General features: G+C 35.3%; 1 protein-coding gene across 1 annotated transcript in view; it reads left to right on the forward strand.

Moving 5' to 3' along the window:
* Positions 1-403: 403 nt before the first annotated feature.
* The window catches only part of Spdya (speedy/RINGO cell cycle regulator family member A), a 34518-nt gene continuing 7752 nt past the window's right edge, over positions 404-27169 (forward strand). The window contains exons 1-5 of the mRNA XM_027933540.2: positions 404-457; positions 5911-6160; positions 9151-9209; positions 11933-12018; positions 16602-16773. Coding sequence (XP_027789341.2) covers positions 5929-6160; positions 9151-9209; positions 11933-12018; positions 16602-16773 — 549 coding nt within the window. The 5' untranslated portion in view covers positions 404-457; positions 5911-5928. The remainder of the gene's footprint in view (positions 458-5910; positions 6161-9150; positions 9210-11932; positions 12019-16601; positions 16774-27169) is intronic.

Raw genomic sequence — 27169 nt, forward strand, 5'->3', positions numbered from 1 at the left:
GTAACGTGACCGCGTACGTGGTAACTGCGCAGCTGCATTCTCCCAGGAACCTCTCAAAGTAGGGACGAGAACTGTGGCCCCAGCCCTGCAGGGCCACACGGTCTGGCTGCGGGAAGCTAACCGTCTCATCACCGACTGATTTGGGGGCGTGTCGCTGGAAAAGAGAGCAAACTAGGAGGTGCCGCGAGCCGTGCACGGGCCTCGCCCCGCAGCCTGATAACGGTAGAAGTGGGCTGAGCCGCCTGGGTCCGCGCAGGCGGGGACTTGGCGAGGCGCTGGCGTCAGCCCCGCCCTGCTGCCTGCCCTGCGCGCTGATTGGCCCCTCGGGCCACGCGCCGCCGGCTGCGGGCGGGGGCTCTGCTAGGAGGTGGTGAGGAGTCGAGCGACCTGCGCACAACCGCCTGAAGCCGGGAGCTGAGGCAGAGGCGGGCGGCGCACCCTTCGTGGGTCTCCGCAGGTATCTCTGCTCGAACCGCCGGGTCGGGCCGGCAGACCAGCCTCCAGAGAGTTTCGGCTGTGTCTGGCCGGTCGGTGGCCGCTGGCGGCCCACTCCGCCGCCCACCTGTGTGAGAAAGTGGCCGCGTCTCTGCCCCCTAACAAGCGCCGCGGCCTCGTCCCCGACCCACACCCCTGCACCGGTGAATTCCGCGGGTGCCCTCGCGGCCTCGAGCGCACGCCAGCTCCTGCGGCCAGGGGCTCGGGAGAGGCGAAGGCCGGGCGGGGCGGGCGTGCTGGTGCGGAGCTGGGGGAGCTGGGCAGGACGGGGAAAGGCCAGGCGGGAGGGACCGGGGGCTGGAGACGTCCCCGCACTCATTCACCGGGGTCGTAGGCGGTCCGGGTGCCTCAGGGAGAAACCCGGGGCCGGGCATCCGCCCGCCCGCCTCCTTTCCCCGGAACAGGGGCGGCGGTCTTGGGGGGGTAAGTCCTGCCTTCCCCTCTTCCGCGGGTCCCAGGACACGCACCCCCGCCCCGGCGTCCGCACCAGCGTCCAGAGCGCCGGCCCGCGGTGGCGCCGTGCTGTGCCTTAGCCTGTACCTCCAGTTAGGCAGCTGCCCTCTTAGAAGACTCCAGTACGACTGGGGACCACCTAGCTTCTAGTCCTTAGAAAAGCCTGTGACGTAGCCGGGAATAGAGGCGCACGCTTGAGATCCCCGGGACCCGGGACGCCGAGGCAGGAGGGTCGCAAGTTCAGGGCCAGCCTGGGCAACTTAGCGAGACCCTGTCTAAAAAAGGGCTGGGGATACGACTCAGGGGTAGAGCGCCCCGGGTCCAACCTTCAGTGCCTCCATCCCACAAAAACAAAAATACTGAGGTAAAGTACATTCTTTAGAGACGGATTTGCTGTGATGAAATTGAGAACATGTACGTGTAGTTACGAATTCTATAACTAGCATGTTTCCAAATACTAGCGAATTCCGTTACCAATAAGAATTTAACATTTAAATATATTTAGTACTTGAAGTGAAACTTGGCTCAAACTCATATTCAAACCCTTCTTTCCTTGAAAGACACCCTTCCTGGTAAAGAAGATACAAAAAATGATGCTGCTACAGTTTTTGCTAAGCATTCAGCACTGTGCTAGGTATTACCCATGTGGTTCCTTTTCTCAGACTCTACAAAATATGGTATTATTGATAATACCTAATGTGTCATTTTTACTGAGTACTTACTATCTACTGGATTCTGAGTAAACCTAAGTGCTTTTATTTCAATATCATGAGTGAGGAAACCGAGGCTTCCAGAAGTTAAATAACCTAAGGTCACATAGCTAATGAGACATAATCAAGTCTTAAATCCTGAACCAGTCCCTTTTGCGTTTAGACCGATTTAAGTACCCTCTCTTTAGAAAGAAACAAAAAACCCACTCATTTGAATACTGTTCTAGCTGTTGTTCATTTTCTTCTAATCATTGCATGTTCATACTTCCTGCCTCATTTTCTAACTTTAATTCTATTCAGCTGAATATTCTATTCACTCCTACCACTACATGGAAGTGTATTATACGTAATACAATTTCTAATCAGATTTGAATTCATCAAAGGAACTGTGCCAATTAATTATTTTTAAAATGCCTTAGCACTTACTGGGATTGTGGTTCAGATGTAGAGCATCCACCTAGCATGCGTGAGGGCACTGGGTTCGATCCTCAGCACTACATAAAAATAAAGATATTGTGTCCACCTAACTAAAAAATAAATATTTGAAAACAATGCCTTAGCACCTAACAGTTGGATGAGGTCAAAAGCCTTTATAACCATTAGATGATTAAAAATTGAAAAATTTAAATCATCAAAATTATGGAGATATAATAACTGTAGCAAAACTTCCAGCAATTTGCCAGAATATTTTTTCTCAATTTGCTGTATTATTTTTCAATAATTAGATAATGCTGGTTATGATAGAAATGTTGTAGTCATTTCAATAAAGATTCTTCTTAAGTTATTTTATCAAAAAGATTATTATATACAAGGCCCTTGGTTCAATCTCCACCCCAACCCCCAACCCCCACCCCCCAAAAGTGGTTCTTCCTCATAGTAGTGGCTTAACTCAAACATTAAATGAAGCCAGGTATAGTGGCATATGCCTATAATCCAAGCTAATTCAGAGGCTGAAATGGGAGAATTATTTGAGGGGTTTGAGACTAGCATGGGCAACATACACCCCAAAGACAAGAAGCCACTGCCACAATTTATTGTGTGCAGTTAGACTGCAAATGCTAGAATTAAATTTGTATATTGTTTGCATTATCACTAGGTTTATGTTTTCCTCGCAAGGTGATAATAAGTAACATTGGAATGCTAACTGTATGTCAAGTATTTGACAATGATTTCATTTAATGTTTAAAATAGTTATTTAGTGGTTAAAAAATATGAGATTTGGAGTGAAATAGTCTTGGATCCAAGTTCTACTTTTATCACTACATGGTTTATGGGCAAATATCCTAACTTCTCTAAGCCTCAAATTTTTCATCTAGAAAATAAGGTAAAATACCCAACTTACTGAGATGTTTTGAGAATTAAATGAGATTATGTCTGACACATTATCAAGTGCTCAGTGTGTGATTGCAATTATAAGGCAGCTGCAACTTACCTGACTGCCCTGACTTGAGTTGCCAGTGGATTTGCTGTTAGATCAAATAGACAAATGAATCTCCAAACTACTTCTGCTTCTCTTGTATGATTCTATGCACATTGTGCCAGAGAAGAATTATTTCAGATACCCATAGAATTTATTAGATATATTTACAAAATATAATTTTAAATCTCAGATATTTTATTCAAATATGAATTTTACTTTTGCTTTTCTGTGATGATGGGGATTGAACCCTGGACCTTGTGCATACTTGTGCATACCTTTCACCATGCCAAAGGGCTTTACCTCTTGGCCACTCTCCAGCACCTTGGTAAGATTTTTTTAAATGTTAGTATAACCCATGTAAAAATTCATTAAAGAATTTTACTATAGGAGCAATAGTTTCTTCTATTCCCCCTCTTTGCCTATCTCTTGCCCTCAAAAAATGGCCTGTATTTAGATTTGCCTTTCATTCTTTTCCTCTTACTTACAAGCAGAACTCCTCTTGATATATCTAAACAAAAAGCACAATTGAGGTGAATTTGATTGAGACTATAACATTGATATCTCCTTGCCTTAAGCCCTTTATCCACAACTTTCCTATCAAAGTTTGCTTATTAACATCTGTATATCTCTATTTGGGAATTTCAGATATTTGCTTTCTTTTGTTTTTCTCAAATTTTATATTAAATATCCCAATACATAACCAAAGGTTTAATGGACTTATGTAAAGAGGCCTACTGTAAGCATGATATTTTGCCTTTTTGAGTGATAGAAAAATTGCATTGTATTTCATGATTTATCCATGGTTGTTTTTATATGAAAACTACTTACAACTATTTACCATTGAATAAAAATCATATCCTGAAAGATGTGCTACAGCTATTCTGTATTCTGGTACATCCCACCTCTGAACCTAGCCCACACCACCCAACCCAATTTGAGATATCTATATCCATCTAGATATAAGGCTGCTCTTACTCAGAAAAGATGCAGATGAGGCCTCCAGCTGTCTCCCAGATGAAGTGGGTAGGAAAGAGCAGAAAGTTCTTACACACATTTCAAGGCTCATGTTATCACTTATTCATCTTTGTATGGAGTTATGGCACCCCTACTCCAGTTTCATAATTACTTTTAATTTGGCTGGACCTTAAGATAAGATCTAGGAAAAAGGATGGGGGGAGGAGAGGGAATCAAAATAGGAGAGAACCAATTAAGGATAATTTCTTCCTCCAAGTTCTTTGTAATGTGGCATCTAATACAGTAGCCACTATCCACATATGTCTATATTCAGTGGCTGGTGCAACTGAAGAATTTTTTACTTTAAATTGAAAAAGTGAAGGAGTATAAAATATTTTCCCTTATACACAACTTTATTTTTTATAGGACTTACATTTCATGTGAACTGTTAATTTACATTTCATGTAAATTGTTAAAAAAAGCACCATAATTGTAAATAAGTGTAAATAACACACTAGATTTCAAATATTTAGAATATAAAATATCTTATTAATTTTTATATTGATTACCTGTTAAAAATGATATTTTGGATATATTGGTTTGCCTTTTCTTTTTAAATGTGGTTCTAAAATAGTGTAAAATTATATATGTGGCTCTCATTATATTGGACAGTGCTGCTCCAGCCTCACTACATCCAATCTTATTTTCCATTCCTTCCTTCAGCAGGGAAATTTCTGAGGGTCAGGAAGGAGAATCTGAACCTAAATCCTTGAACACCAAGGGAGGCATGGCTGCCTGGGTCACTGTGAGTCATGGATTCAGAGGTTCTCATTAGGATCTTAGAGTAGTATACTGCTTTGCCCATTCATACCTCCATTTCCCAAGTACCCTAAAAACACACTGACCACAGAAGTAATACTAACTAGTATCTATGTTTAGTAATCACCACCAAAGTAATGTTCATGTATATGGTTAAATACTGATGGATTAACTTTGTTTCAGATTTTATTAGATCATAACACTGTATATTCATATACATTTATTATCAGCCATTCCAATAGGATGATCATATACTCAAAATGTTTAAAAATAGAACAATTTATGAAACTGTCATACATTTCTTTGCTAGAATTATTTTCAACTAGTCAATAAATACCAATAAATGCTATTGAATAAGCAACTGTAACAAAAAAAGGAATTTACAGATATTTTTATGGAAAGGGTTGCTTTTCAGTACAACACTTGACATCAGTAATTAAGTTCTAGTTGTTAGACAAGTTTCAAGTCTCAATTTATCACCTATTTATCTTTCTATGGAGTTTATAGTACCCCCACCCCAACTCCATAATTACCTCCAATTTAGTTGGACCTCAGGATCTAAGAAAAAGAATAGGGGGAGAGGAGTGAAACATAATAAAGGAAAGAGAATTATGGAACCAGTTAAGTTCTATAATTGGTGATAGTTTGCCTTATTCTATAAAATAATTTGAGGGTGGTGTTTAACAACCATGTAATAAAATTATGCCAGTTCAAGCAGAATTTAAAAAAATCAGGTAAAAAGAACACCACAAATAGATAATGAACGCAGCATGGTTTTTATACTTTCAAATTTAGTTCTAATTCCAGAATAGTCGAAGCAAAGTGGTATACAGTATCTGATTATTTGGGAAGAGAAAGTATATTAGCTACCCAAAAGAAGCATAGCTTTTCCTGGCACTGAATTCTAAAAGCAATTTCTAATGTGAGTCACTATCACAAATAACATTTTAAATAGCAAGTTCAGTAACAGTTCAGATGACTGCTTCCGGTAGATTACTCAATTAGTTTTTATATAGAAATGAATGAATGTGATAAATAATTAATGTTTTATTTTTACAGGAATCTTGGGGAACCAAAATGAGGCACAATCAGATGTGTTGTGAGACACCACCTACTGTCACTGTTCACGTAAAATCAGGGCCGAATAGATCACATCAGCCTAAAAAAACCATTAATCTGAAGCGTCCTATTTTTAAAGATAGTTGGCAAGCATCTGAAAAAAATGCATATAATAACAAATCTAAACGCCCTAAAGGACCTTGTCTGGTTATACAGCGTCAGGAAATGACTGCTTTCTTTAAATTATTTGGTAGGTTTAAAATATCTAATAGTGTAATTATAAAATATGTTAAATTATAAACATATATTTTATCATTTTCATAGAGACCTAAGAGAATAATATTATTTTCTGTGTCAAATGTTCCATCTCCAACCAAGTTTGCATTTGTTTTTACTAGTCTTTTTTTAAATGTTGAAGTTTTGATTGCTTTTCTTGCTAATGGATTAAAAATTCAGATTCATCTAAAATGAGCAGTACACATATGTAATTCCAGTAACTCAGGAGGCTGAGTTAGGAGGATCAAAAATTCAAGACCAGTCTCTGCAATTTAGTGAGATCCTGGGGATGGAGCTCAGTTCCCAGTACCAAAAATTAATTAATTCAGACTCATCTAGCTTCTAGACTACTTAAATCCAAGTGAATCAAATGTAGATTATGAGCACTTTTGGATCATAGCATGAGTTTTATTTGACATAAAGTAAAATAATACATGAAGACTCAAGTGAGCTACCAACCCAGGCTTAAGGGTTTCCCAGGACTTTCACAGCTAAAACCAAGCAAATGGATGTTGGTTTCTCTAGAAAAGTTCAGTATTACAAGTATTATATCTTGGGAATATTATAAAAAATTAACAAATGTTTTATCATGTTCACATAAAATTTGAGTTTGAATTTGTTCAAATCATGAGACAATGCTCCTATGCTGATAAATTCTGTAATAGGCAAAAAGAATCTTCTTTATAGTACTTCTACTAGCCAAGAAAGAACAGGAATCTTTATTTGGAGATATGGTAAGTAAGGTAGACAGATTAGAAAATGGGGTAGGCTACATGGGTTCTGGGAAGTACCTTTGGGAATGAATAAAGTCAGTTGATACTGTAATTTGGTGGACATAGGTAACAGTTCTCCTTGTTTATAGAGGAAAGCCAGTTGCATTAAGGCAAGCTGGTTAAGATATAAAGAAACCAATGAAAAAAGTGAGATCTTTAAAAAGAAGAAGGAAAAGGAAATATATATAAGGAATAAAAGTAGAAGAAGATATAAAAAAAAATGCTCCCTCATCAGGAATTATAATGTTAACACAAGTTTCCCTTTCTCCTTATTAAGGATAGGACATAGGCTGGGGTCATAGCTTAGTGGTAGAGCATTTGCCCAGCGTGTATGAGGCATTAGGTTTGAGTGTCAGCACTGCATATAAATAAAAACATAAAGGTCCATTGACAGCTAGAAAAGTGTGTGTGTGTGTGTGTGTGTATATGTATGTGTGTATATGGGTGACAGTGACAAAAATTGGGGAACATAGCTCAGTGGTGGTGCTTGCTTAGCACATGTGAGGCCCTGGGTTTGATCCCCAATACCACAAAAAAATTTTAAAATTGTATAGGATAAAATTATTTCTTATAAACTTCTTTAGTACTGATAACTGGTCATCAGATACATGAGAAAATACCTACTGTTAGCTTTGGTAACAAGAAATAAAAATGGAAGCTCGTGTGGTGGCACATACTTGTAATCTCAGCAACTCAGGAGGCTGAGTAAGGCAAGAGGATTGCAAGTTCGAGGCCAGTCTCTGCAATTTAGCAAGACACTATGTCAAATTTTAAAAGGGCCAGGATGTAGCTCAGTGTTAAAGTACCCCTGGGTTCCATCCCTAGTACCACCCCCTCAAAAGCCAAAAATTAATTCTCAGGAAAATCAGTAGTTATTCTTAGAACTTTCCAAAATTTTATTACATTGATGATATTTGTAGCATGTAAAATGACTATAAAGGAATTATGCTTTGTTATATAAAATGTGGGGTGGGAGAATGAGCTGGGCCCAATGCTGCATGCCTTGTAATCTCAGCTAGTTGGAAAGCTAAGACAGGAGATGACAGATTCAAGGCTAGTCTTGGCAATTTAGACCCTATCAATATAAAAATAAAAAAGGCTGGACTGTATCTCAGTGGAAGAGTGTCCCTGTGTTCAATCCCCCATACCACAAATTAAATAAATAAATAAAAATAAAAGGAAAGGGTAGGGGAATGCAAAAAAGCAGATTTTCCTAGATTATATCCTAAAAACTACCAATATATTTTGAGATTATGTATTTTCACCTTTAGTATTTATGTTTTCCCAAATTAAATATTAATTATAAATAGTAAATTTTGAACCTCTTTTTTTTATAAATATTTTCATATGTATTTGAATAATAGATAAGTGAAACAGATAAATAAAAGAGAAAATCCAACACTAAAATCCCTGGAAACTGAAAGGAAGTATTCATGCTGGGTACAACACTTATAATCCCAGCAGCTTGGGAGGCTGAGGATCATAAGTCTAAAGCCAGCCTCAACAATTTAGCAAGGCCCTAAGCAACTTAAGCACCCCTGGGTTCAATCCCAGTTACCAAACAAAAAACCAATAAAACAGTATTCATTAAATAATTTGTTTAAAGCTGAATTATCTGTCAGTTTTCATTTCCAACTGTACTTTGGAACCGGGCACAGTGGTGCATGCCTGTAATCGCAGTGGCTCTGGAGGCTGAAACAAGAGGATCTCACAAAGCCAGCCTCAGCAATGGCAAGGCACTAAGAAACTCAGTGAGAACCCTTGACTCTAAATAAAATACAAAATAGGGCTGGGAATGTGGCTCAGTGGTTGAGTGCCCTTCAGTTCAATCCCCAGTACCCCCCCCCAAAAAAAGTTTGATTTTGGAAAGAAATGATGAGCTAGAATTACATAATATGCTATTAGGTAGTCAATAAACAAAACACATACCATTCTCCCTTAAAGCTGAGCTTCATACATAGGGAGGGGAGGCAAATCAGATGGAAAGATAAAAGATAAGGCAGTAGCTTTTTGTATGGTACTTGCTATAGCAAATATGGTAACTACTGACAATTACACCTTAGACTACACTGGTCTAGCCATTTTTGTTGGATTTCTAAGCATCATTTATAATATCTTGATATAGAAAGTAAGTCTTCAAAAGGAGATATTTTATTATTAAAAGGTAAGTCATAGCTGTGTTTTGTTGTAGATGATGATTTAATTCAAGATTTCTTGTGGATGGACTGCTGCTGTAAAATTGCAGACAAGGTAAATTTGGTAACAATATAAATCATTAGCATTTATTATGTTACTAGATCATCAGAACTTTAATAAAAACTAAGAGCTTATTTTACTAAGACTAGGAAAACAGACTGCATTGTTTCTTCAACACAAAATCCTTACACCTTAATTTTTGGAATAATATACTACATAGATTTCAGTGAATATTATTGATTAGATTTAAATGAAGTTTATATCTAAGTTTATATCTTTTATTGAAAACAAGAATCAATATAGACTTGATACATTTTTATTAGAATTATTACCTTTTATCAGGCTGCAGGGAAAATATTTTGAGATTCACTCCTTTTGTAGCAGTTTCTTAAACATTTGAATATTTGAATATTTTATTAAGATAAAACAAGGGCTGGAGTTGCGGCTCAGTGGTAGAGCACTTATCTAGCATGTGTCAGGCACTGGGTTCAATATTCAGCACCACATATAAATAAAGAAAAATAAAAAGGTTTAAAAAAAAGAAAGAAAGCTATAATTGAAAAAAAAAAAAAGATAAAACAAACAAATAGGTATAATCTCAGTGATTCCAGAGGCTGAGGCAGGAGGATTGTAAGTTCTAGACCAACATCAGCAATTTAGCAAGATCCTGTCTCAAAATTAATAAAAAGGCCTGAGAATGTAGTCAGTGGTAAAGTGCCCCTGCACCTGCTGCCCCGCACCAAATCTCAATGATTTTGTAGGGTAAAATTAGTTTATCATGTTTTTTATTTAGGGCTATTCAAGTTTACATAATATCTAACTTACATTCTCAGAACAATGCTGTTTTATGCTTTTTTCTTTAATAAAACAGTGGAATACATTACAACTCATATATAGAACTCAATTTTTCATATCTCTGTATACGTAGTAATTCACACAAATTCGTGTCCCATACGTGTACTTTGGATAATAATGATCATCACATTCAACCATCATTAATTACCACATGCCCACTCCCTTCCCCTCCCACCCCTCTGCCCTATCTAGAGTTCATCTATTCCTCCCATGCTCCCCCTCCCTATGCCTCTATGAATCAGCTTTCTTAAAGAAAACATTCTGCATTTGTTTTTTTTGTGATTGGCTAACTTCACTTAGCCACATTTTTATGCTCTGTTATTAGACAAAAGAGAATTGTTTCTATGCTTTTTGAGTTAGCTAAATAGTTACAATTTACAATTTACAATTTCAGCTTTGTAAGTGCCATTTTAGACTAGGCAGTCATGTTGACAGTTCAGCATAACTTCACATCACACTTTAAATGTGTAAACAAAAGGAATGATTGGAAATTTAGCTTATGATTAAGTACTACTAAGTATTGAAGTGAATGTTTTTACTTCCCACTTAAGATGGCAAAGATAAAATGAAAAGTGTTTATTTTAAATTTTGGAAACTTCATTTTTGAAAATTCCAAATATATACAACTTAAAGTAAATCATATTGTATGAAGGCCCACTGGGTACTTCTCATCTGGCTACCACAGTCATGAATTCATGGCCATTTTTGTTTCTTCTAAATCCCTGCCCTTGAGACTGGATTATCTTCAGGCAAATTGCAGACATCCTAGCCTTTAATCCATAAATATTTTTAAATAAAGGATTTTAAAACATAATCACAATGTCACTAACACTTTAAAATTTACAGTAATGTTTTAATATCAAATATCCATTTTCTGTGGAATCGTTTTTTTAAACTTTATGGCTTTTTTTATGCATTAAAGTTGTGGACAGCAGGGGGCAGTAGTTGAAAAGAGAACTGTATCAACACTACTTTAATAATCCTTTACCAGAAGTCACATGAAAACTTGGAATCACCTTGGTGCCCAATACTGTGACTATAAGATGAATGGGTATTTTATGAGAAAGAAAATATTACAATTATAACTTGTTTGTAATTTGAATAGTAAGATCCTGTTGTGTTCTAATAACAGGTTAGCCATGTAGCTTTCTAATAATACATTTAAAATATGTTTTCCCCGTGGGAGTGGAGTCATCTTATTCTAATTTCTTGAGTTATTTAGAAAACTCCTGAAAGTTACTTGAAAAATAAGTATCAGGGTTCAGTGGTAGAGCATATATTTAGCATACATGATGCCATATATTTAGCATACATAATCACCAGCACCAAGAAAAAAAGGCAGGGAGGTGAGCATGGATGTCTACAAATAAAAGTTTAGAAGAAAAGTGTATTGTGTGTGTGTGTCACACACACAAATATAAAGCAAATGCTGCAAAATAATAATTTGTGAGTCTATATGAACCATGTATAGTTACTTTAATATTACTTCAGCTTATCTATAGGTTTGAATTTTAAGTTAGAAAAATGGGGTTTTAATTCAAAAAATTATTTACAAATAAAATTTAGGAGTCTTATCTAGTTAATAAATGGTCAATAACTATCACTATTGACATGGATTGATTACAGGAAACAAAAAAGTACTCAAATTGATACTATAATAAAGATAATGCTTTTTAACTTGTTAATAAAAAAAAAATTTTAAATTTAACTGTTTGGGGCTGGGGATGTGGCTCAAACGGTAACGCGCTTGCCTGGCATTCGCCATTCGCGGGGCGTTGGGTTCGATCCTCAGCACCACATAAAATAAAATAAAGATGTTGTGTCCACCGAAAACTAAAAAATAAATATTAATAAATAAATAAATTTAACTATTTGGACAATTTATGAAAGCAAATGTTAATTTCTAACTTTTTTCCTTATAGTATCTTTTGGCTATGACCTTTGTTTATTTCAAGAGAGCTAAATTTACTATAAATGAGCATACCAGGATAAATTTCTTTATTGCTCTGTAAGTATGCTTTCTATGATGTGATTTTATGTTATTTATAATGTATGAGATAACTTATTTAAAACAGAAGCAGTTAAAACTTTATGGATATCTTTGCTGGTGTGGTGGTGCATGCCTATAATCCCAGTGGTTTGGGAGGCTGAGGCAGGAGGATTTTGAGTTCAAAGCTAGCCTCTGCAAAAGTGAGGCACCAAGCAACTCAGTGAGACCCTGTTTCTAAATAAAATACAAAATAGGACTGGGGATGTGGCTCAGTAGTTGAGTGTCTCTAAATTCAATCCCTGATACCCAACCAACCAAAAAAACTTTGTGGGTATCTTTGAATAGACCTTCCTGTATAAAATCTATGCATTTTTTTACCTTAATATGATATTTTTATGTTCTTTTCATTGAGCTTATCATGCTGCATGCCTAAGACTTATTGTTCAATATTCCTCTCGAGTTTGTATTGTGCCTTTTACAGTTTTCAGAGTGTTCCCATATACATGATCTCAAATTCTCTTCTTTATGACTTAAATTAAAAAAAAAAAAAAAAAAAAAAGCTAGGATTTTGCCGGAGCTGTGGCTGGGTGGTGGAGTGCTTGCCTGGCAAGTGTGGGGCACTGGGTTCAATCCTCAGTACCACATAAAAATAAATAAATGGATTAAAGGTATTGTGTCCATCTACAACTAAAAATATTTTTTTAAAAGCTAGGAGATTCTCTTTTAAATTTCCAGTTAATATACAATAAAAATCATTACTATCATTGCCCTTTTACATTGAACATTTTGTGGGAAATAAGTCTAGACATACTCTTTTGTGTATCTATGTCTATAAGATAGCAGTCATTCATGTTTAATTCTTTTGGTATCCACTGACTATTTTATTGAACACAGTGAACAAAGGAATATAGTTTGTTTTCCATTAACTTTGTGTTAGTTCATGTAAACTTTGTGATCTGTTAAATGATTTTAATGATGTGATTTTCCAATCTGTAAGTCAGAATTCAGCTAATAGAAATGTAATTTTAAAATATATTTTGGAGGGGCTGGGGATATAGCTCAGTTGGTAGAGTGCTTGCCTTGCATGCACAGGCCCTGAGTTCCAGCACCACACAAAAAAACCATACAGTCACACACACACACACACACACACACACACGTATATGTACGTGTGTGTGTGTGTGCGTGTGTGTGTATGGGCTGGGGTGTTGCTCATTGGTAGAGTACTTGCCTAGCATGTGTGAGACCCTGGATTCAATCCCCAGGACAAAAAAAAATTATATATATATATATATATATATATATATATATATATATATATATACACACACACATACACACACACACTATACATACATACACACACACACACACATTTTTTTTGTTTTCTATCTTATATCTGGATATAATGCAACATCAAACTTACAGTATCTATCAACATCAAAGAGTAAGTTTTTACCTAAAGTCTATTTTAATTTGGAATTAGAGTTATTAAAGAAAAAAAGAGTTATTAAAGGCATAAGACTAGAAGAAACTGACTGTTGCACTTATTAAAGAGACATACTTTCCAATACATAGGAAAAAGTGAACTCAAATTTAAAATTTGGTGATGATCGCTAAATTGGAAGAATATAATAGTATTAGCAAATACTGAGTATTACATACAAAGCACCATGACATTTTTTATATATTAATATATTTAGTTTTCCCTGTGAAATAATTTTTTCTGAGACAGGGTCTCACTGTGTTGCTTAGTTGTTGGCCTTGAAATCGTAATCCTTCTCCGTTAACCTCCTCAGTAGGTAGGATTATAGGTTTAGTCACCATGCCTCCTTGAAATGCATTTTTTTAAAATCACCGGTTTACAGATGAGGAAACAGACTCAGAAAGATTAATTATTTTCGAAGATCACGAAAGTTAGTAAGGAGCAGAGATGAGGTACAAATTCAGCTGTGATTTACCAATAGTCAAATTCAGCCATTGACACCAAGTTAAATGGCTGTTTACATGTCTCAGTATTATATCTGTATGTTGATATAATATCTTTTATAGTTTTTTCTCACCTGAGAATTTTTTTAAAACCTGGAACTTTAAATCTTACTAGAAGCCTTAAATTGGATTTGTTTCACATGTTTTGTAAAGTTATCATTAAAGCACTTGTCAGCATGTACTATGTAGTGAGTAGTCTGTAGGTTGCATCTCATGTTGTAATATAAGTTCTATGTTAAAAATAACATGAATTATAATTTCCATTCTATGTCTAGTCATAATTTTTTGTATAGCCTGACTCAGTAGTTCCTATATTTTCTATTAGCTACAGTTCTAAAACTGAATTTCTTTTCCTTTCTATATAATCTTAGTTTCCTTTCAATATATTCTTATAACACTCTGAACTTCTATTATCACTCTTCCATATTCTCTTTCATGGTTTTTTGTTTCATATTTACTTGCCTCCTCTACTTAACTGCTCCTTAAGATCAAAGAACATGTATTTTTTTTTTCCCCACATAGGAAGGGTTACATTCAGGGCCTCAGTGTTAAGAAAATGCTCTACCAGTGAGCTACATCCCCATTCTTTTTTAAAATTTCATGTTGAGACAGTCTTGCTAAATTGCCCAGGCTGACCTCAAATTTGCAATCCTCCTGCCTCAGCCTCCTGAGCAGTTGGGATTACACATACTCCCTACCACACCCAGTTCATTTATCTTTTTTTTTTTTTTTAATTTCATCCTTCAATGACTACAATAGGAAGTTCTTAATTCTTTACTTGAATAAACATAATTATTACGCAAAAGAAATGGACTCTGCACCAAGGAAATCTGTTTCAAGTTGGAGGATATCTTCCTCATATGTGATAGAGATTTTGTCATACTGAACATGAAAAAATTGTTAATGTAGAGTAGAATCATGATGTGATCCCAATATGGCTCCAAAGTACATTATAGATTTTTGATATTTTTCAGATGTATTTATCCCCTTATTTTAACAGGGTACTTTTTAAATTTTCTGCCCATGATTCCTTGTTCCCTATGTATTTTGTAATATTTTTGTTGTATATTACCCATCTTTCCTGAAAAATCAACTATGGGGCTTGCATTATTTCAGATGGCAAATCTGCTCCATCCTTAACTTTGTTCCTGTATTATCTAACATGTCTCATATTTTTTCTGACTGCTTTTAATATTTTTTATCATTAGTTTTGAGCAATGTACTTTGGTATAATTTTCTTCATGTCCATTTGGCTTTGAAGATTTATAATTTTCATCAAATTTTTAAAATGTTCAGCCATTATTTCTTTAAATATTTTTCTGCATACCCACTGACTTAAGAGACTCTAATTTCACCTTTATTAGACTTTTGGGGGTTATCCCACATCTAAATGACGCCCTGTTCATGATTTTTGTTCCTTTTTTTTTTCTCTGTGTATGTCATTTCAAATAGTTTCTGTGCCTTCAATTCACAAATCTTCTATAGTATTTAATCTGCCATTAATTCCAGTATAATTTTCTTCTTCTTCTTTCCTCCTCTTTCTCTCCTCCTTTTTTCCTTCTCCTTCCTCCTCCCCCTCTTTTGCTTCCTTTTTCTCCTCCTTCCTCCTTCTCCTTCTTCTTATTCCTCCTCCTCTTTCCTCTTCTTTCCCCGCCCTTCTTCCCTCCTTCCTTCCTCCCTTCCTCCCTTCCTCCCTCCCTTCCTTCCTTCCTTCCTGGCTTCAAACTCACAATCTTCCTACCTCAGCCTCCCTAATAGCTGGGACTACAGGCATCATTTAGTGTAGTTTCATCGTATTTTCATGTCTAGACACACATTTTCAATGTCTATATTTTGAGCATATGGATTAATTTTAACTTTAAAAATATTTTTCAGTAGATGGACATAATACCTTTATTTTATTTATTTTTATATGGTGCTGAGGATTGAACCCAGTGCCTCACACATGCCAGGCAAGTCCTCTACAACTGAGCCACAACTCAGCCCTAATTTTAACTTCTAATGCCCTTGTTTAGTTTTGATTGATTGGTTATTCTTATTATGGATTGTTTTCCTTCTTCTGTGCATGCCTGGTCCCTCTCAAATATTTGATAGAATTCTGATCTCCATTCATGTATACAGAAACTACTTGAGTCTAGGGAAAGATTATTTTAAAAAATATTAGGAAACAGTGTTTAACATCCATTCACATAGAGCTGGAACGATGTCTGTTTCTACCAACCAGACTGAAAATTCTTAATTTATGAAGTTTTAAGAACTCAAGAACTCAGGAAGTTCTTGCCTCAGGTAGTTATCAGTAATTAGCCTCAGACTCAACATTGCTCCAGATACATATAAGAAATAATAAAATCAGGACATGGAAGGATCCAGTTGTTTCCAAGTAACTTAACTGCATCCCAATATGAAACTTAAGATTTATAGGAGTACAAAAATACCCAGAACCCAACAAGGTAAAATTCCCTATATCTCTATTTTTGGTATGCCTTTCTTTAAATTATGAGTAAAGTTGAACATCTTATATGTGTTTAAAAGCCATTTGTATTTCATTTTGTTGTTGTTAACTATTCTTTCTGTCCTTGCCCATTTCTTTTTTGGGTTATTGGTCTTACTAGGTATCTGGCTAATACAGTTGAAGAAGATGAGGAAGAATCCAAGTATGAAATTTTTCCATGGGCTCTAGGGAAAAACTGGAGAAAACTGTTCCCTAATTTCTTAAAGTTGAGGGACCAACTCTGGGATAGAATTGATTATAGGGCTATTGTAAGCAGACGATGCTGTGAGGAGGTAAGGACTTTAAAATGCTTACATATGTTACCTTTGTCTTCTGTTTATTTAATTTTCCTTTCTTTTTAATATGGTTTTAATGTTTCTTTTTTGTTTTGTAAATGTAAGCATATATAATAAACCTGACCATTACTATGTCTACCATTTCTGAATTACCTTATTGGTATTTGAATTTGTGTCATAATAATTAAAAATTGTCATTTCTGTTTTTCAGAGCAGGCTACTCCTATAGTACTTTTATTTTAATGTGCTTCTCGTTCCTAGAAGATCACCAATATATTAGGAAAGAGTGGTGTGAGCATACCAAAATAAATGCTTATTAAGGATTGTAATAACTCTGGAATTGAATCAACAATTTATGCTAAATATGTGATATTTCAAGTTCCCAAGATTGAAGTATATAATTTAAATTAAATATTTTTTAAACCCATATCTCTATTCACATAGAATACGTTGTTTCCTTGATGTTAGATTTCAAGGTAAACCAAAAGGACACTAAAAATTTTAAAGTCAATTATTTGATCAAATGTTTTGGTTTTTAATAAAGAAAGCTAATGTTTCAAACTAAAGGAAAATTTGAGAGAAAACTAAATGGAGAACAGTGATCACTGTAAGCTCTTGTATTAGTTTAGAAATTTTGATAAATGTAAGGTAGATTAATTTATCACTAAGTTAAATCCTATACAGTTAAATGATTATGGGCCAAAAGGAACCAATTAAAAGATTAGTGGCAAACCTAAGTGAAGACTTCAGTGGTATGTCACAGAATTTTGCCTAGAACCAATCTTGTTAATTATATTTATTAATGAATGAAGATAAAACAGACATGCATATTTATAGGATAAATTAAGAGGATTGTTGACTCTTGGGAAAAGATTCAGAAGTAACTTAAAAGAATACACAGTAAGTCAAGCTTTTACAAGATTAAATTCAGTAGATGAAAAGTTGGATGTATGAGGTCCCTTCAAATTAATGGATCCTCATTAAGGAATTTAAATTGGACTCATTCCAATTACAGAGCATTGGAAGAGTACTGTATTTTCACTTTGTCATTCCCTCCCCAATTTAAGAGTGGATAATTTGCATATCTGTTGTCATCCTTATGGACTATATTTGAACACACTAATTTTTTCAAAGTAAATGCTTCAGAACCTGTGAGACACCCAGCTAAAAGAATAGAAGGGGGCTAGCTCAGTTGGTAGAGTACTTGCCTCAAATGCCCAAGGCCATGGGTTCAATCCCCAGCAACACCAAAAAAGAGAGAGAAAGAGCGCATGTGTGCATACCAGTAACAAGACTCCAGGAGGACTGGCAATACTTTATCTGATGACTGACCACCCCACTACTTTCTAGACATTTTCACACCAGCAGGGTTAATATACTCTATTAGAGCTGGAAACATCTTATCTGCTGTACCAGACTGTAAAAGAGCCAAAGAGAATGCTGTGGCTTAATAGTGTGGACTTTATAATGAAGCTCTGAAAATTACCCATGAGTTTCCTCAGTTTTTTCCTTTAGGGGTTGCACAACATGATTGATCTTAATGAATTTTCTTGTGATTGCAAGTGGCTATGATAAAGACTATTAAAGGAGGCCTCACTTGTTTGATGGAGAGGCTCATATGATTTCTAATATTTAATTTGCTCCATTTAAATTTTCATTTACTCAACTTTAGACATTCTAATCTGCATTTTTGTTGGAACTGATATATTGACTGTTCTCACCCAAGTCCTTTTATAAACTATTGCCACTCCAGTATGTGGTCAGATAAGATCAGAGTCAGAGCAGTTTACACAACTGCTATTTTACTAATTAAAAATTTTAAATAAAAAAATAATGTGAATATAAAAGATTAAAATATTATAGACAGCTGAAAATTTAGTTTTGGAATGGGACTTCCAGGAAGTTTAGACTTAAGCTGCAGAAAAGAGGTAATCATCAGATTATAGCTAAAGTATTGCATTTAGTTCTGCATACCACACTTGAAGAATATTGAAGAACAAATATATAGAGAGAGGAGAGCAACTAGAATAGAGCAGGGTCTCAAAAGAAAAATGTCATATGTAGAATAACAAAAAGTAGAGATTTTTAGTATGAAGAAGAGAAGATTTCGGAAGCTTACTAGCTGCTTTCAGATATTTAAAGTACCATAGCAGGACAGAAAATATATGTGAATTTTCTTTTTGGAATGTAAGCAGAGGATTAAGATCTGTAGATGGAGAACTAAAATTCAATAATAATCGTTCAGTTGTTCTAACAGTTATGTGAAAATGAGATAGACTGTTCGAGAGGCAGTGATTTCTGTGACTGATGACTTTTTAAAAACAAGCAGTTGATTGTTATAGAGAAGATTCATCCTTTAGGTAAGCAATTAAACTAAAGTTTTTCCTAACTTTAAATTTTGAGAGTTTAAAGGTATATAAATTTTTATTGCCTGAGCTTTTCCTGGGCAAGCTAGCTTGTTCCTTAATGTTTGATAGAACTCATTCATTCATTAAGTACATACTGATTTATTGATTATGTAGTAAGTCTACCAGATCCTTTATATTGCTTTTAACTTAAAAATGCTTAAAGCAAAAATAGCAGTAACATCCATTCATTCTAGGTCGTAGAAATATGGATGCATGATTGTTATTGTATCCCTTATGCTTTTTCATATGTCAACATTTAAAAACTGTTTTTAAACTGATAAAGAAAAACACAAAAATTGTACATATTAATGGGATACCATGTGATGTTTTCATTACATGATTTCATTGTATAATCAGGTTAGACATATCTATCTCTTCACAAACATCACTTTTAAAAAAATATTTATTTTTTAGTTGTAGTTGGATGCAATACATTTATTTTATTTATTTATGTGTGGTGCTGAGGATCGAACCCAGGGCCTCGCACATGCTAGGCAAGCACTTTACCACTGAGCCACAGCCCAAGCCCCCGCATTTATCACTTTTTTGGGGCAAAAATATTTCAAAATCCTTTTTCTAAACAACAAAAAAATCCTTTCTTCTAGCTTTTTGATCAAAAAGTTCACCTTATTTAAATCTGCTTAATCCCTTTATCCTCTATCACAATATCTTATTTGTTTCTATAGCACTGAACAAATTTTGTAGTTATTTACTTGCCTATTGTTTAAACTATAAACTGAATATTTTATGAAGTCAAACATATTACACTTCTAATATCTCCCATTTCTGTTCTCACACTCAATTGGTAACAATAATGCATTCTCTTTAACTGAGAAAATAAAGCAATCAGAAAAGAATGTCAACATACAGCAAATCTGTCATTCTAACTGTATGTTTACCTATATATTCTGCCTCCCTTCAATATTGTGGAAGAACCATCTTTGCTCCTATCCAAGTCCATTCCCTCTATTTGTGCACTAGATCTCATTTTTTCTTGCTTTTTTCATAACATCACTCCAGTAATCGTCTCCCTTTCCAGCATTTCATATTTTGTTTTACTAGACCACTGCCATCAGAATACAGAATTGCTCTAAGATTGTCACCAACTTAAACAAATTAAAAAGTTTCATCCCCCAGCTACATTTCTGTGCCCTGCCTCTTTTAATTAAACCCCGTAAAGAGTTTGTACTCTGTCTCTACTTCCTTCATTTCCATTCTCCTTGAAACTATGTAAAGTCTTTCCCATCATTACACAAAAACTTTTCAAGGTATCAAATAGTTCTGAATTGCCAAATCTGAAGTTCTTAGCCCTCAACTTAGCAGCAGCAATTGGTAGATGTCATTTATCCCGATATTCTCTTGGTTTCAAGGATATCAGGTTTTTCTTTTTCAGGCCTATTTGTCAGTTCCTTTCCACCTCACTAATCTCATTAGAATGCCCCAGGGCTCAGGGTCCTAGGAGATGACTTCTCTCTTCTACTGATAGTACTAATATCATTCATTCCCAAAGCTTTAATGAGGATAGCTAACATCTCTTCCACATCCTGGTCTGCATATCAAATTGCTTGTTCATATTTTATTGCCTAAATAATAACCCAGACTTAACATGTTTAATACTGAACTCCATATTTCTCTACACAGACCTCTAAACCTTTTATTCCTTACTGTCATCCATATGTTAGTAAAAAGCAACTAAAACTTTTAGTTGTTCAGGCCAAAAAATTGTTATTGTTGATTCTTTTTTCCTTTTTCTCACATCCATACTTGAAAAAATGTCATTTCTTATAAACCCCACCACTAATATCCTACTGTCATCTTTTGCCTTGATTTTTTCCATAACCTTCCCAATGGTCTTTCCTATAACCTTTCTTCCCTATACTTTTTTTGTTCATACAGCAACTGAAGTAAATCTTCTAAAAAATAAGTGAATCATGACTCTTTTCATCAAAAGCCCCCAGTGGCTTCTCATCTCATATAGGGTAAAAGGCAAAGTCCTTATGGTTCTACCAGCTCTCCTTTCTTATCACTTTGACCTCATCTGCTATCCTTGCCCACTCTACTCCAGCTACACTGGCCTCCTTGCCATACTCTTCAAATACACCAGGCTCATTCCTACCTTAGGTTCTCTGCACTTGCTGTTCTCATTACTTAGAATGCTCTTTCCCTAGAATTGAATATGCTTCACTTCCTCACTACATCCAGGATTATGCTTAAATGTCACCTTAAAGAGATCTTTCCTTATGCTACATAAGGTAATATTCCCTCAAAGTAGTATTGAAGTGTCTAGAAAGCAACCATCACTATTTTGTTCAATTGAATTTTGACAAGGTTGTCAAGAGAATTCAATGGGGGACAAATAATATTTTTTTTTCAACAAATGGTGCTGGACAACTGACATGCAAAAGAATGAAGTTGAGTACCTCCCTTATACTATATATAAAATTTAACTCAAAATGAATCAAAGACATAAAAGTCCAAATTAAAACTGTAAAACTCGTAATTAAAAGAAAATGTAGTGATAAATCTTAGTGACCTTGAATTAGGTTTCTTAGATATGAGACCAAAAATACAAGCAACAAAAGAAAATATGGATAAAGTAGATGTCATCAAACTTAAAAACTTTCAGCCAGGCACGGTTGCACACGCCTGTAATCCCAGCATCTCAGGAGGCTGAGACAGGAGGATTGCAAGTTCAAAGCCAACTTCAGCAACAGTGAGGTGCTAATCAACTCAGTGAAACCCTGTCTTTAAATCAAATACAAAACATGACTGGGATTGTGACTCAGTGGTTGAGTGCCCCTGAGTTCAATCCTCAGACCCCCCTCAAAAAAAAGTTACAATTTTTGTCCTTTAAAAGATATCAAGTGACTAAGTTAAGGAAATTATATTCCATACTTTAATGGCTATGTCAAAATGAATCCTAATATTATGTATAACTAAAAAGAACCAATAAAAAGGGAAAAAAATAATACAAAGATACCAAGTGAAGAGGCAATCCACAAATTGGGAATGGGAGAAATTTTTCTTGCAAATCATTTATTTGATAAGGGACTTGTATCTAGAATATATAAAGATCTCTTGGAACTCAATAATAAAAGACAACCCAGTTAAAAAACAAAGGAGGGGCTGGGGTTGTGGCTCAGAGTGCGAGGACCAGGGTTCGATCCTCAGCACCATATATAAATAAATAAAATAAAAATATTGTGTTCAACTACTTCTAAAACATAAATATTTTAAAAAAATAGACAAAGGAGCTGAATAGACATTTTTCCAAATAAGATATACAAATGGTAAAAAAAAACACATGGAAAGATGTTCAAAGTCATTAACTATCAGGGACATACAAATCAAAACCACAATGTATAATTATCAATTCACATTCACTAAGGTATAAACAAAAAGATAAACACACACACACACACACATACAAATAGATAGATAGTAAATATTTGCTGGTACAATGCATGGAATTTAAGGCTTCCAATCCTTTTTTGTACCTTTTTATTCATGAAGTAGGAAAGCATTTTAAAAACCCAATAAATTATAGAATAATTCTTCACTGAGCTCACTTTGCATGCCCCTTACTCCAGGGCAGTTAAATAACCTATTTTGGGCTGTTTCAAACAGGTAAATTTGGGGCTGGGGATGTGGCTCAAGCGGTAGCGTGCTCGTATGGCATGCGAGCGGCCGGGGTTTGATCCTCAGCACCACATACAAACAAAGATGTTGTGTCCACCGAAAACTAAAAAATAAATATTAAAATTCTCTCTCTTAAAAAAAATTGTTAAAAAAAAACAGGTACATTTGAGTCATTGGGGTATAGAGAAGACAACTACCAGCCAAGCATGGTGGCATGTGCTTGCAGTTCCAGTTACTTGGGAGGCTGAGGCAGGAGGATCACAAGTTTGAAGTCAGCCTGGGCAACTCAGTGAGACCCTATCTGAAAACTGAATTTAAGAAAAAAGAAAAGGCAACTATCTAGTAAACTTTATCCTGTTCTCTTTTTAAGTATTCATTCAACAGTTAGTTTATGAGTAACACATGAAGTTTATTGTTGTGGAGAGGGTTATTATAAACAATTACATCATTAGCATTCTATGCATTTGGATCTAGCATATTGCTTATCAAAATATTTCTTTAGTCCTATATCCTAAAATGAACTCAAATTGAGATGGCTACAAACTGACTTAAAATAATAATATTTTAAGCAGGGTCCAGTGGTACACACCTGTAATCTCAGTGGCTCTGGTGGCTGAGGCAGGAGGATCACAAGTTCAAAGCCAGTCTCAGCAATGCCGAGGTGCTAAGCAACTCAGTGAGACCCTGTCTCTAAATAAAATACAAAATAGGCCTGGGGGAGGTGGCTCAGTGGTTAAGTACCCCTGAATTCAATCCCTGATACCAAAAAAAAAAAAAAAAAAAGATAATAATACTTTACAGTTGCCTAGTGCAACTGTAAAGTTATAAATATTTTCGTATAAATTATTTTCTTATTCTCACAAAAATTCCTGTGAGGGTGGTGGCACTCTAATTTTACAGCTAATGAAACTGAATACCAAGGAGGTTGGGATTTACTCAAGATCATACAAGTAAGTAGCAGAGCCAGAACTTCATATTTAATGATTGTCCAGTGTTCTGTTTGCTCTAAGACATCTAGCCTATGTATAAACCTCTCAGTTAGTTTAGAAAAATGCATTTATATTTTATTTTGGGGATTAAGTAGTAGTCTTTTCATTTCAGAGATGAAAAAAACTTGTTTATGTTGTGACTTGTCCATAGCCCTAAAGTTAGTGACAGAGATAACTATACTTACATTCAGCACTTTCCATTATATACCACTGTCAAAAGATAATGACTTTTATAATTTGTCTCTCTCTCCCTCTCTCCCCCCAACTGTGCTATATTTTATTACTGGTATGCCTGCTTTCCCCTTTTAGCCCCATTTTCCTTTTTGAGTACCTAGTTTAATGAGTTTTTTTTTTTTCTCTTTTTGTCAGCTACCACAAATCTGAAAAATATATGTAGATCTTCTCCAGAACAATAAGACTATTTCCCTACTTACTCTGAACTTATTTTCTTATGATTAGGTTATCTTTTTGGACATCATATTCTTTGAGGTGGAATTTGTTTACCTTGGTGATGTCTTAATTTCTAGACTGGTTTACAGATTAGGGAGGATGCCTATACAATGAGAGAAGAATATTCTAATTCCAACCTCTTTCATGCATCATGGAAGACAGCAAATTGAGAGGAAGTTTTCCTGGATTCCACTTATGTTCCATAGTCTGAATGCTACAATATCATTATAGCCAAGTTCTGTTAGTGTCTACTTGACTCCAGATTAGGAATTCAGAAAGCAGTGAAGTAGTAAACAGTGTTTTCATTTTTTTTTAATATTTATTTTTTAGGTGTGGACGGACATAACACAATGCCTTTATTTTTATGTGGTGCTGAGGTTTGAACCCAGTCCCGCCCATACTAGGCGAGCACTCTACCACTGAGCCACAATCCCAGCCCCAAAAGCTTTTATTTATTTATTTTTTTTTTTTTGTGGTGCTGGGGATTGAACCCAGGGTCTTATGCATGCAAGGCAAGCACTCTACCAACTGAGCTATATCCCCAGCCCTGTAAACAGTGTTTTTAGACAGAATAGTGTAGTGATAGCATGAAGCAAGGATGTGAACTAGATAGCAGTACTTAAGAAAATGAAATCAATGTTAGAAATGTTACAGAATTATAATTGTCATTACTTGGTGACTAGTTGAATATAGGGCACGTGAGAGAAGGAGCTGTTAGTTTCACATCTTTATAGGAGGAGTGAATCTATGCAGGAAGAGTGATGCATTCCATAATGGAAATAGTGAAGTGAACTGAAGCAATCAGGAAGATAAGGAATCTGCTATTTAGACATTTTAAGGTGATAACTGGACAATTAGATGGTCAATGGTGTGGTAAGATAAGTCATTATATGTAAGTGCTGTTTAAAGCAGTTAGCCAGATGCAGTGTCACACCTGTAATCCCAATGGCTTGGCAGGAGGATTGCAAGTTCAAAGCCAGCCTCAGCAAAAGTGAGGCGCTAAGCAACTCAGTGAGACCCTGTCTCTGAATAAAATACAAAGTAGAGCTGGGGATGTGGCTCAGTTGAAAACTTCCCTCTGAGTTCAATCCCTAGTACCTAAAACATAAAAATAAAAATAAATAAATCATAATAGTTAAAATTTAACACTTTGAGGATCTGCCATGTGCTGCTATATGTACTGCATATGTATTATTTCCCATAGCCATTCTTAGAGCTAACTAGGTAATTCCAGATAAGAAAGCTAAGGCAGGGGCTGGGGTTGTGGCTCAGTGGTAGATGTGAGGCCCTGGGTTTGATCCTCAGCACCAAATAAAGATAAATAAATAAATGTATTTTGTCCATTTACAACTAAAAAATATTTAAAAAGAAAAAAAAAAAGAAAGCTAAGGCAGAGTGAACTCTCCAAGGGCACATAATTAGTAAAGAAGCATACCAGTATTCAAATTAAACAGTCTTAACTCCAGAGTCAGTACTTTTAATACTTATACTACCTCTTGAGATCTCAGAGAAGTAAAAAGGGAAAAACAGAGAGCCTGTAAAAACAGTATTAAATTTTAGAAACACCAGCCAAAGACACAATAACAAGAAAAAACCCAAATCACTAAAAATGACAGAAGTGTAAGTTAAATGAAAAAAGGAGAAAAATGTTTCTTAAAGTCAACTGCTACCAATGCCTTAGAGAAGTCATTTTCCTAGCATTTGAAAACTGCACATCTTCAAAAGATAACCCTGTAACCCAGAAAGTTATGTGATTTTTCCAAAGTTAAGAATTATGTTTTGGGGGCTGGGGTTGTGGCTCAGTGGTAGAATACTCGCCTCTCACGTGCGAGACCCTGAGTTCGATCCTCAGCACCACATAAAAATAAATAAGTGATATAAAAGTATTGTGTTCAACTACAACTAACAAATATTTAAAAAAAGAATTATGTTTTGTTTTGGGCTAACTCTATAATTGTGACCTAGTAATTTTATTTTTAATTCACTGTTGTTATTCAAGTAATTATATGTGTGTATATATAAATACGTAGACATGTTAGAAAGTAAGTGTGGCTATGTATTTTTTAACTGAGTTGGCATGGAAAGATACTATGATATGTCATTTATTGCAAAAATAAGTTTATCAAATTTTCCATTTAGTAATGGAAATTGCTATCAGTTTCCCTTCACCCTTCTCACCAAGCTTTGTTGTAGGACTGCTACAAAACTCAACGTTGTTTAAGGTGTGTAATGTCAGTGAGCTCTTATTTTTCTCTATCATTTGAGAACTAGACACTTACATGCTAAAATCCCTAAAGTAGCATTAATATTATGACAAGAAAACTTGAAAGCTGAAGTTTATTTATTTATTTTTAATATTTTTTAGTTGCTGATAGATCTTTATTTTTTTGGTACTAAGAATCTAACCCAGTGCCTCACACATACTAGGCACGTACGCTACCACTGAGCCTCAGCCCCAGCCCAGAAGTTATATACACACATTATGTTTTATGGTAGTCTACATAACTAAAAGGATTTTTAATCCTTTTAGTTATGTAGACCTTGTTATGTATTCCTTTTAGTTATGTAGACCTTGTACTGGGTCTTCAGGGAGAAGTAACTAAGACTAAGGGAAAGGACAGTCCAGATGTGGGAAATAGAGATACAGAAGTATTGAGGGAAAAGTAATAATTAAAATGCAAAAAATAAGAAATTCTAATATTCTACTTCCTCACTTTAGATGTAAACCTAGTTTTACATTGTTTCAGAAATGTTTATATATAAACATTTATATATATATCTTCATTTGCTTCTACTTTTTAAAATAATTTAACTTTTTACATGTTGCAAACTTTTTTTGAAGGATTTAAGAAGTGAATTATAAAGTGAATTCAATTCTAAAATATATTTTAAAAATAACAGGAAACT

Source organism: Marmota flaviventris, chromosome 14 (assembly GCF_047511675.1).
Source record: "Marmota flaviventris isolate mMarFla1 chromosome 14, mMarFla1.hap1, whole genome shotgun sequence".
Lineage (NCBI taxonomy): Eukaryota > Metazoa > Chordata > Mammalia > Rodentia > Sciuridae > Marmota > Marmota flaviventris.